The sequence below is a fragment of the Halichoerus grypus genome, chromosome 13 (genome assembly GCF_964656455.1).
Source record: "Halichoerus grypus chromosome 13, mHalGry1.hap1.1, whole genome shotgun sequence".
NCBI lineage: Eukaryota > Metazoa > Chordata > Mammalia > Carnivora > Phocidae > Halichoerus > Halichoerus grypus.
Genome location: NC_135724.1, coordinates 80,157,152 through 80,169,735, shown reverse-complemented (window position 1 = coordinate 80,169,735; position 12,584 = coordinate 80,157,152). Strand labels below are relative to the sequence as shown.

General features: G+C 44.4%; 1 protein-coding gene across 1 annotated transcript in view; it reads right to left on the bottom strand.

Moving 5' to 3' along the window:
* Window positions 1-9,999: 9,999 nt before the first annotated feature.
* Window positions 10,000-12,584, bottom strand: part of CIT (citron rho-interacting serine/threonine kinase) — a 161,943-nt gene continuing 159,358 nt past the window's right edge. Inside the window, exon 47 of the mRNA XM_078060910.1 lies at window positions 10,000-12,411. Coding sequence (XP_077917036.1) covers window positions 12,388-12,411 — 24 coding nt within the window. The 3' untranslated portion in view covers window positions 10,000-12,387. The remainder of the gene's footprint in view (window positions 12,412-12,584) is intronic.

Here is a 12,584-nt window from a genome sequence, read left to right as displayed (position 1 = left end):
CGTGCGCTTGGAGGAAGCCTTGATTTTATTCCGTCATTTGGAGAAGAGACTGGAACTCTTCAGAGGTTTACTCAGCGCAGTGCTTTTTCAATCGTTATCACATATCGGCACTCACTGAAAATGGTCCCATCCTCGTGGTACTCTGGGGTGAGTGACAGGGCAGATCCAGCTGTCCCCAGGGCTGAGGAACATTCCCTTGACCCCCCCCCCCCCATTCTGCACGCAGAATTTGGAAGGCTGTTAAGGAGCCTGTAAAACTGAGCTCCTTTGAACCAGTGAGTCATGAGGGGAAGCCAAGGAGAGGCGACAGTGAAGGTTCCCAGTTTGGGCAGGTTGGTGGCATCCCCAGGTCAGAGATTTTGCCGCCTCTTGCTCATCAGTAAGCACCACGGGAGCCTGGGATCTTGACACCTGCTTTGGAAGACACCAGGACATTCTAGAATCAGAGTTCCCATTAGCTAAAAGGAGTTTTGTTTGTTCTACCAAAAAAGATGAAAGATCACAGATGTTCTTTTAATAAGCCTTTCCTTCCCAGGCATCAGGAAACATTTAAATAAATTTATGAGAAAAGGGAACCTCGGTCATTTGGTCCACTTGAGGTGGAGAGTAGCCTAGAAAGCATTCCTACCTCAATAATTAGCTGTCTCACTCTGAAAACCCAAGCAGTGGGGGAACCCTAGATTTTAAGGACTATAGGGATTATTTAGACTATGGAAACATGCAAAAATCGTCTTTCCAAAACTGGACAAAGTATTTTTAAAATACAATTGAAAATACATACCTAAGCTCAAAAGTATGAAAGGGATCTGTTCAAGCACCAGGAACATAGAGACCATTGCCATGTTGGTGAGCTGAGAGCACACCCCCTAGGTCCATGGGGGAGACAGAAGGCAGCTGGTGGTGGGGCCCCTGCCTGAGTTGGTCCAGAACTGCACAGCCCTTTCTGTGAGGGAGGATTAGAGAATCTGGCTGCTAGCCTGAGTCATAGCTCAGAGGAAGCCAGCAGCCCTAGGCTGTGGAGGAAACAGCATGAACTTGGAAGTCCAGTGTAAAAACAAACTGGGAGTCAGGAAACCCTGTAAGAGCCCTCTGCAGCCCAGTGACCACAGAGGACTCCCGAGGGAGACGCTACTATGGTGGAAATGCAGGAACAGCCACCGCCTGGAACCATGGTCTCCGCAGTCTCTACAGCTGGCAATGCGCCTAAAAGACCCATTTTCTTTAAAAGGCAACACAAAGCAAGTCTCCTGTGGTTCGGAAGATTGCTCACAGGCCCAAGTGAAAGACTCTATACCCAAGGTAATGGAAATTATTTCACAGATGTGGGAAAGGAGACCCAAATCAAAGGGGCAAAGCCAAATGTGAAGTGTCCTATGACCCAGGCGGTGCCTTCTTATTAGCATTCCCATGATGGGTGAGGACTGGTTACATGGTTAAAGCTTAACCCAAATTGCTTATTAACATATAATAAATTATTTGTTTCAGAGGTACAGGTCTGTGATTCATCAGTCTTATACAATTCATAGCGCTCACCGTAGCACATACCCTCCCCAGTGTCCATCACCCAGCTACCCCATCCCTCCCACCCACCTTCCCCTCCAGCAACGCTCAGTTTTCTTCCTGAGATTAAGAGTCTCTTATGGTTTGTCTCCCTCTGTGGTTTCGTCCTGATTCATTTTTCCCTCTCTTCCCCCATGATCCTGTCTTGTTTCTCAAATTCTACATATCAGCGAGATCATATGATCATTATCTTTTCTCTGATTGACTTATTTCACTTAGCATAATACCTTCTAATTCTATCCATGTCGTTGCAAATGGCAAGATTTCATTTTTGATGGCTGCATAATATTCCATTGAGTGTGTATATATGTGTGTGTGTGTGTGTGTGTGTGTATCCATTCATCTGTCGATGGACATCTAGGTTGTTTCCATAGTTTGGCTATTGTGGACATTGCTGCTATAAACATTGGGGTTCAGGTGCCCCTTCGGATCACTACATTTGTATCTTTGGGGTAAATACCCAGTAGTGCAAATGCCGGGTCATAGGGTAGGTCCATTTTCAACTTTTTGAGGAACCTGCATACTGTTTTCCAGAGTGGCTGCACCAGCTTGCACTCCCACCAAAAGTGTAGGAGGTTCCCGTTTCTCCGCATCCTCGCCAACATCTGTCTTTTCCTGACTTGTTAATTTTAGCCATTCTGACTGGTGTGAGGTGGTATCTCATTGTGGTTTTGATTTGTATTTCCCTGATGCTGAGTGATGTTGAGCACTTTCTCTCGTGTCTGTTGGCTATTTGGATGTCTTCTTTGCAGAAATGTCTGTTCATGTCTTTTGCCCATTTCTTGATCGGATTATTTGTTCTTTGGGTGTTGAGTTTGATAAGTTCTTTATAGATTTTGGATACTAGCCCATTCTGTGGGTTGTCTTTTGGTTTTGTTGACTATTTCCTTTGCTGTGCAAAAGCTTTTTATCTTGATGAAGTCCCAATAGTTCATTTTTGCCCTTGCTTCCCTTGCCTTTGGCGATGTTTCTAGGAGGAAGTTGCTGCAGCTGAGGTCGAAGAGGTTGCTGCCTGTGTTCTCCTCAAGGGTTTTGATAGATTCCTGTCTCACATTTAGGTCTTTCATCCATTTTGAGTCTATTTTTGTGTGTGGTGTAAGGAAATGGTCCAGTTTCATTCTTCTGCAATGTGGCTGTCCAATTTTCCCAAAACCATTTGTTGAAGAGAGTGTCTTTTTTCCATTGGACATTCTTTCCTGCTTTGTTGAAGATTAGTTGACCATAGGGTTGAGGGTCCATTTCTGGGCTCTTTCTTCTTTTCCACTGATCTATGTGTCTGTTTTTGTGCCAATACCATACTGTCTTGATGATTACAGCTTTGTAATAGAGCTTGAAGTCCGGAATTGTGATGCCACCAGCTTTGCTTTTAATTTTCAACGTTCCTTTGGCTGTTTGGGGTCTTTTCTGGTTCCATACAAATTTTAGGATTATTTGTTCCATTTCTGTGAAAAAAGTTGATGATATTTTAACAGAGATAGCATTAAATATGTAGATTGCTCTAGGTAGCACAGAGATTTTCACAACATTTGTTCTTCCTATCCATGAGCATGGAACGTTTTTCCATTTCTTTGTGTCTTCCTCAATTTCTTTCATGAGTATTCTGGAGTTTTCTCAGTACAGATTTTTTGCCTCGTTGGTTAGATATCTTATGGTATCTTATGGTTTTGGGTGCAATTGTAAATGGGATCGACTCCTTAATTTCTCTTTCTTCTGCCTTGGTGGTGGTGTATAGAAATGCAACTGATTTCTGTGCATTGATTTTATATCCTGCCACTTTGCTGAATTCCTTATGAGTTCTAGCAATTTTGGGGTGGAGTCTTTTGGGTTTTCCACATAGAGTATCATGTCACCCGTGAAGAGTGAGAGTTTTACTTCTTTGCCAATTTGGATGCCTTTTCTTTCTTTTTGTTGTCTGATTGCTGTGGCTAGGACTTCTAGTACTATGTTGAGTAGCAGTGGTGAGAGTGGACATCCCTGCCGTGTTCCTGACCTAGGGGAAAAGCTCTGTTTTTCCCCATTGAGAATATTTGCTGTGGGTTTTTCATAGGTGGCTTTTATGATATTGAGGTATGTACCCTCTATCCCTACACTGTGAAGAGTTTTAATCAAGAAAGGATGCTGTACTTTGTCAAATGCTTTTTCTGCATCTATTGAGAGGATCATACGGTTTTTGTTTTTTTTTCTTTTTTTAGGATTTTATTTATTTGACAGAGAGGGAACACAAGCAGGGAGAGTGGGAAAGGGAGAAGCAGGCTTCCCACGGAGCAGGGAGCCCAACGTGAAGCTCGATCCCAGGACCCTGGGATCACGACCTGAGCCGAAGGCAGACGCCCAACGACTGAGCCACCCAGGCGCCCCTGTTATTTCTTTTATTAGTGTATCACATTGATTTGCAGATGTTGAACCAGGCTTGCAGCCCAGGAATAAATCCCACTTGGTCGTAGTGAATAATCCTTTTAATGTACTGTTGGATCCTACTGGCTAGTATTTTGGTGAGAATTTTTTCATCCATGTTCATCAGGGACATTGGTCTGTAATTCTCCTTTTTGATGGGGTCTTTGGGGATCAAGGTAATGGTGGCCTCATAAAACGAGTTTGGAAGTTTTCCTTCCATTTCTATTTTTTGGAACGGTTTCAGAAGAATAGGTATTAATTCTTCTTTAAATGTTTGGTAGAATTCCCCTGGGAAGCCATCTGGCCCTGGGTTGTTTGTTGGAAGATTTTTGATTAGTGCTTCAATTTCATTGCTGGTTATGGGTCTGTTCATGTTTTCTATTTCTTCCTGGTTCAGTTTTGGTAGTTTATACGTCTCTAGGAGTGCATCCATTTCTTCCAGATTGTCTAATTTGTTGGCATATAGTTGCTCATATGTTCTTAAAATTATTTGTATTTCTTTGGTGTTGATTGTGATCTCTCCTCTTTCATTGATGATTTTATTTATTTGGGTCCTTTCTCTTTTTGATAAGTCGGCCAGGGCTTTATCAATTTTACTAATTCGAAGAACCAGCTCCTAGTTTTGTTGATCTGTTCTACTGTTCTTTTGGTTTCTGTTTCATTGGTTTCTGCTCTGACCTTATTTCTCTTCTCCTGCTGGGTTTAGGCTTTATTTGTTTTTCTTTCTCCAGCTCCTTTAGGTATAGGGTTAGGTTGTGTATTTGAGACCTTTCTTGTTTCTTGAGAAAGGCTGTATCGCTGTCTACTTCCCTCTTAGGACTGCCTTTGCTGTATCCCAGAGATTTTGAACAGTTGTGTTTTCATTTGTTTCCGTGAATTTTTTTAATTCTTCTTTAATTTCCTGGTTGACCCATTCATTTTTTTTTTTTTGTGGACACTTTTTTAATACTTAAAAACTTCTTATTGAAAGCAATCATTGTCTTCCTTTATAGACATCAAATTGTTGCAGATCTGTAAAATGGTGTTGTCAAGGTAATTCAAGTAAAGTTAGAATACACCATTGTTTTAAGCAACTGTGGATTTGAGAGAAAAGTCACAAAGAGAAATGCATGAGTACAATTCAGGGAACAACAAAAGGAACTTTTACATTGTCAGAGAATACACTGAATACAAAGAGTCTGGGAAGTGGGTGGGATAAAAGCATGAAAGAATATTGAACTCTTTGGAGAATTTTTGGTTGCATTCTTTTTTTTTTTAAGATTTTTATTTATTTATTTATATGACAGAGACACAGCGAGAGAGGGAACACAAGCGGGGGGGTGGGAGAGGGAGAAGCAGGCTTCCTGCGGAGCAGGGAGTCCAATGCCCGGCTCGATCCCAGGGGTCCTGGGATCATGACCTGAGCCGAAGGCAGACGCTTAACAACTGAGCCACCCAGGCACCCCGACCCAGTCATTCTTTAGTAGGATTCTCTTTAGCCTTCATGTATTTGAGTTCTTTTCAACTTTCCTCTTGTGACTGAGTTCCAGTTTCAAAGCATTGTTGTCTGAAAAGATGTGGGGAATGATCCCAGTCTTTTGGTACCGGTTGAGACCGGATTTGTGACCCAGGATGTAATTTATTCTGGAGAATGTTTCATGTGCATTAGAGAAGAATGTGTTTTCTATTGCTTTGGGTTGGAATGTTTTGAATATATCTGTGAAGTCCATCTGGTCCAGTGTCTCATTTAAAGCCCTTGTTTCCTTGTTGATCTTTTGCTTAGATGATCTGTCCATTTCAGTGAGGGGGTTGTTAAAGTCCTCTACTATTGTCGATGTGTTTCTTTGATTATGTTATCAATTGGCTTACCTCATTGGTTGCTCCCATGTTAGGGGCATAGATATTTAAAATTGTTAGATCTTCTTGTGGATAGACCCTTTAAGTATGATGTAGTGTCCTTCCTCATCTTTTATTATGGTCTTTGGTTTAAAATCTAATTTGTCTGATATAAGGATTGCCACCCAGCTTTCTTTTGATGTCCATTAGCATGGTAAATGGTTTTCCACCCCCTCACTTTAAATCTGGCGGTGTCTTTGGGTCTAAAATGAGTCTCTTGCAGATAGCATATCGATGGGTCTTGTTTTTTTATCCAATCTGATACCCTGTGTCTTTTGATTGGGGCACTTAGCCCATTTACATTCAGGGTAACTACTGAAAGATAGGAATTTAGTGCCATCATATTGCCTGTAGGGTGACTGTTATTGTATATCTCTGTTCCTTTCTGGTCTAGGTTACTTTTAGGCTCTCTCTTTGCTTAGAGGACCCCTTTCAATATTTCTTGTAGGCCTGGTTTGGTGATCACAAATGCTTTTAGTTTGTTTGTCCTGGAACCCAAAATGCTTTTGAATGAAGATGTATTCTTCCCTCTGGAAATATATATACAAATGAATCTATAGAGCCAAAGGTAAGGCCTTCACATTTCTAACATGTAAAATGGTATTGGGTCAATAGGCTATATGTCAAAATACTGAAACCAAAGATCAAAGGACCCAGGCAAAGCTCTTTCCTTTCTTTTCTTCCTCTGGCTTCACTTACGGGTATAAATGTGAGGGAAATCTTCACATTGGAGTCGGCTGTCCCCCCGCCCCCCCACCGAGTGTCAATGCTGGAATGAGATTAGGGATGTTGATCTAGTTCAGGTGCTGACTAGCTGTGTGACCTTGGGCAGGTCACATCGCCCCTCTTAGCTTGACTTCCTCCTCTGAAAAATGAGAGGGGTTGGACTAGCACTAGATGATCCTAGGACTCCTTTCTTGTTCGGAGCCACAAAACCTTTACAACATGGATGGGATACGGCCACAAACAGGAAGTCAGGAGGCCAGAAAGGAAAAAAATGCCAACCCCTCAACTCGCTCAAGTAGGAAACTTCCAAACTCCAAAAGCCAAGATTAAAAACCCAGAACATCAAAGTGATCTCATCCATGGCTGAGGTCAGAGACAACCACTTAGGGAAGAGTAAAATGTTATTTGGTTCAACACCCATTATTTCTAGATGAGCACAGTTTCATTTCTGAACATGCATTTAGTTCTCCCAATACTTGATTCTCCACCTGTGTTTATGAACAGTTTGAATGAATTAGTGAGGATCCAAGTCTATGGACCACTCACATCTCCATTCAGCTTCTGAAGGATCCCTCCTTAGCACCTCTATTGACCAGCAAATTAGTGGAGGAACAAGCCAGAGCCTTCTGACCCAGAATGCCAAAGATAATTGTCTTAAGGAGAAAATAAGGAAGTTACAAAGCACACGTGCATTTCTTTTTTTTTTTTTTTAAGATTTTATTTATTTATTTGACAGAGAGAGACAGCAAGAGAGGGAACACAAGCATGGGAAGTGGGAGAGGGAGAAGCAGGCTTCCCGTGGAGCAGGGAACCTGATGTGGGCCTCGATCCCAGGACCCTGGGATCATGAGCTGAGCCGAAGGCAGATGCCCAACCGACAGCCACCCAGGTGCCCCGCATGCATTTCTTCTAAAGCCCAAGTCACCCCTCCTATTGTAATAACATCTGCAGGGCCTTCCTGAGAGCCATCACTGCAGTGAGTCAGACCCTTGGAGAAGATCCTGAAAGCTGGAGCAGCCAGAGATCCCAGTCTGGGGGGCCTGCCCTGTCTCTGGTCAGCTCCCACTCCTAGTTCTTTTTGTCCTCAGTGTGGGCCTTTGCCTGGATGAGGACACCAGCCCTCACTGCTACCTTTTCTACTACCCCTGGAGTGAATTCACCCATCTCATCTGGAAAATTGTCTGTACCGTGAGTCAACTTTCTTTTTCCTTTTTGTGGTTCTCTGAAAGACAGCCTGAGTTGCATATCGTAGTAAAGTATTTTTCGAAGTTCTTTCCTCTACCTCAGGGTAAACAGTTCCATTAATCATTGATAGACTCAAGGGAAAGCCAAGTGATCAACACTGTACTATATTTCCACTAGTCTCCCCCTCCCCAGCTTTGGAAAATAAAGCAGTACTTGATTAGGGAAGTGATAAAACATTTTTCTCATATAAACATTGTGTGCCTAGCACCACAGTCTCCATGCTGTAGACATCATAAGCACTATTTAAACTGCCCAGAGAGATATCTGACCAGAACAGGCCAAGGTTTCTCAACCTTGGCACTACTGACACTTGGATCTGATATGGGTCTTGTTGGGAGTGGGGGCTGCTCTGTACACTGTAGGACCCACTAGATGCCAATTGTGACAATCAAAAATGTCTGCAGATAGGGGCGCCTGGGTGGCCCAGTCGTTAGGCATCTGCGTTCAGCTCAGGTCATGATCCTGGGGTCCTGGGATTGAGGCAACATCAGGCTCCCTGCTCAGCAGAAAGCCTGCTTCTCCCTCTCCCACTCCCCCTGCTTGTGTTCCCTCTCTCGCTGTGTCTCTCTTTGTCAAAAAATAAATAAAATCTTTAAAAAAAAAAAGTCTGCAGACATTGTCAGATGTCTTCAAGGTAGGGGAGCAAAGTCCAGTGATTTAGAACCACTGGAACAGGCCTATTCAACTGTTATTATGAGCAGAAGTTTAGCTGCTCCCACCCCTGTAGGCCTAGTCTTAATGCTTTAGACTTATATGGGCATGGATGTTTGCTGAAGCAAATCAGATTCAAGAGGCCCAGTTCTGAAGAAAAACTTCAGTCCCATTAAGCAAATTATCTCTTTTTGGCCTAAGTCTCCAAATCCTAAAGTTGCATGGTTATGAAATTTGCTGTGCAATCAGCGTCTTTAGTCTCATGAAAATTAAGTTGTAAACATAGAACACGTGACATCTGATTCTGTGTTTAAGAAAGAGGAGTGGTGGGGTGCCTGGGGGGGCTCAGTTGGTCGAGCGTCTGCCTTTGGCTCAGGTCATGATCCCTGGGATTAAGCCCCACATCAGGCTCCCTGCTCAGCAGGGAGCCTGCTTCTCCCTCTTCCCCTGCCCCTCCCTTGTGCATGCTCTGTCTCAAAACAATCAAAAAAAAAAAAAGGAGTGGTGGCACCATGGAAGGTTGGGCCTCATTTTATGATGTGGCTGAGTAATTTGTTGGTTGTTTCTTTGATGTCATTCCTTAGGGTCCAGAGAAGCTTTCTGGAACATTCCTTTTGGAACCAAACTGTTTATGCTTTTGAAGTATTCTGTGGCTGCCGAGAATTCTCATTAACTGAAATGGGGGGTTGGTATTTAATGGACTTTCCCCAGTATTGTAGGAGAGGTTCGAACATTTTTACTTGTTCATCTTCTGAATTATTTCCCTTCTCATAGTTATGACCTTTGGCAGGTTTTTATCTCCAACAGTAAAGTGGAACAGAATTGCAACTACAGTTCCTCTAACAAGCCGTGTCAGATACAACCCTACAAGTAAGATTGTGGCTGTGGTCAGATTACTTCATTGGAAAATAAAAATCAAGAGTATAAGCAACAGGAACCATGAAAGAAATCACCATTTGCCAAAACTGATGTTTGTCCAGATCAAGCAGAGTTTATACTAACAAACTAAAAAATCATGGAAAAAAATCTACCTCACAGACTCTAAAAATCCATCTAGTTAAAAATAGAAATATTTACATTTTAAATTACCTTGATCTGAACTCCTCCAAGGAAATCTACATCATTAAATTCCCCACGGCCTTAAAATGGATGAGAGAGATTTTAAGGTGACCTGTTTTCTTGGTTAGCTGCATTATAGGAGAACTAGGTAATCCATTCTCAAGTAAGCCTTTCAAAATGGCCTGTTTGCGTTCGGAGCTCTCCCGTTCTGCAGTCCTATAAAGTGACCTAACCGCCAGTCTGCGGTTCACTGGAAATAATGACCCAACTTCAACAAGGTCTCACTCTTAGAAGAGAATGCTGCCAGTCTTCTTGACGCCAGGAGAGCAGTGTGCTCAGACCTCTGTGTCGTTCCCTGGCCACCCCCACCCCACCCCGAAAAAAGGAAGCAAGGTCCCAGGCCATGATAACAAGCCTGTGCTGACACGGGCCCAATGCTTAGGATGTTTATAGTCTCTCAAGAAAAGAAGAGGTCATTGCACAAAAGCAAACATTTTAGATCATTGCTTTATTTCACTATTGTTTAACAACAAAGTTCATTCCTCTCCAGGTGGATCTTGAATTGTTCCTTGTGTTCTTTTCCTCATCCTGAATAAAAAAGGTAATGAAGAAAAAGCCTGTACTTTTGGAGACCTAGAATCTTACTTATGCTAATAAGCTTTTGACTGCAATTTCGTGGTCCGGTATTTCCTGCTGGCATCTTGGTGGTCCCACGGAGCTCCCCACCCTGCAGTGAAGATGGCTGTCCACAACTACCACCGTTGAAACCAAAAGTAAGTGTTGAAAAATGCACCTTTTACAATAAAAAAGTAGAAACCAATTCAATTTCCTTTTTTTTTTTTACGAATATAAAGTTTCTTGTAAATATGTACAGTCTTTAGAGCTAGTTCTATAGCAGGAAGCATTTCACAAATGAGACACACGATATACACTTTCCAGGCTCAAGAAGCCCATTTCTCATGGAGATCCGAAATGAAATGCCAAGACTGAAAGACCAGTTTTCAGTGACCTTTCCAAATACTTGTGGACCAAGAGACAAAAACTTCAGCAAACATTCAGTCTGATCTGCCCTAGGGAAGGGAGGGGATGCGGTATGACCCCAAAGACTCCAAGCAACACATAAAACAACAGTGTGACACCTGCCAAGGCCGTTAACAACACAAGGGAGGGACACAGGCGTTCCAAACAAGAAAGCACTTAGGTTAAGAGACGAGCAGGAAGGAGCTGGGATTTGGGCCAGGTTGCAATCTGGAAAGTGATCTGAACTGTGGACAACGTGGGTGGAAATGTGGTTATGTTCACCTGCGGTGGTGGAAACAGGTCTACCTTTCAGCCTACCTAGGATGTGCCTTGGTGTTTGAGGCCTGCCTAAAAGAGTCATGGAGAATCTGAAGCAAGAGATGCCTTATGGGAGATTAAAGGCAGAAATAAGGCCGCTAGTTAGCTTGCCAACTGCAAAGCCTCTAGGTTGCTGCTTTACCAGTTGCCAGGAATTTTGCATTCTGGTAGCGGGTAGAGAGAACCCGTGTGCGCTGCGCTGCACCTGAGGACCTCCCAACCCCAGCAGAGGCGGAGGAGGGGCCGCGGCGCTCTCGAACTTCCTGGTCTTCGTCTAGCCCTAGGGAAAGGCTCCCTTGGGAAGTCACAGTTTCGTGGGGGTAGAACCGTGCTGGATTGTGTGTGAACAGAGTCATCCACGAGGGAGTCGGCAGGAAAGCGGGAAAGTGTGAGTTGGTGGTTTGCTGAAATCCTTCTCTGGTCGTAAGGCTTGAGCGTTTGGTTGGTTGTTCAGTGCTACAGACTGCAGCTTGTTGTGGCCAGTGAGTTGGCAAGTGGTCAGAGGGTCTCGATTCAGCGGGAGCTGTGGTATGGTACTAGTACTTCGTCAGAGCAACCCAAGGGGGGCAGCCAGGTCGGGGGGGCAGCACATGCAGTGAACCGCCATGCAGAACTCCCGGATGGGTCTCTTCCCATCCCAGGGTGGGGAACAACGCACTGTCATGGACAGGAGGTGGGCGCCCCCGGTCCCCTCCCGGACCCAGAGACTCCTTAATGCTGGGCTCCGAGCAAGTCTATTGCATGCTTTCCTGGCCAAAGCTACGTGGAAAGCAGGGACAGCAGGCTGGGGAGATGACGCTGAGGGGCAGGGAGGGAGAGCTCCTCGAGGGCCCATGGCCCCAAGTCACTGCCTCCAAGCTGAGGCCCGATGACCTCCGTACATTCTCAGCTGGTGGGAGGGGAAGTCGTCAAGGCCATAAAAGGCAATGAGAACAGTAAACATTTGGCTAAGATGTCACCCTGGGTAAAACAGGGCCATCTGTGAGGATGGACTGGGATAAGAATGAACCTACATGAGCTCAGGAGGTTGGCCAACTGGCGGGGACTCTTCCACAATACGTTTCCGGAGCAAAGACCTGATGGTGTGATCTAGCTAAAAATAACTACAACGGGAAATACATTGCTATTCAAATCTATTAAGAATTCTGTTGTCTTTAAAAAAAAAAAAAAAGGAAATCCAACCAACCCTAGGATCTTAAAGTAGCTATTAAATAGGATTCTAACCACGTTGTAGTTAGCGCAGGTTGGTTTCCTTTGATGAACCGGTAGAGGCTAGAGCTAGGTATAAAAGTTTATGAATGCTCTGAAAGAGTAACAAAGTGCATGGAGGATGACTGCAGAAAGGCGCTGACAGCTCCTAAGAGCCTCGGCCCCTGCACCGCCTGGATGCAGGGTGTCCACACTGAGGTGGCTCTGGGCCCAGCTGTGCCTTGGGGTGGCTGAGCAGATGGGTGCTGGGGGCCCCTTCAGCAGAGTTCCTTAGAGTGTTTGGTGTTTTCCTGCAGATTAAGATGAGGAGTTGGTTTTCCTGGCTGAGATTTACACTGAAGACTGGTCCCAGACCTAGGAGCAAAATGAGGAGGAGTTTTAGCTGAGGGGGCCAGGAGTCCCTGGGCTCGCCCCGCATAATCCCGTAGGAAGCGTGCCACACTTGGTTTCCCTGCGGCCGTTAACACCGAGTGCTGCCCGGGCCGGCAGCAGCGAGCAGAGCCAAGCCGCTGAGCTCGGGGTTCGTC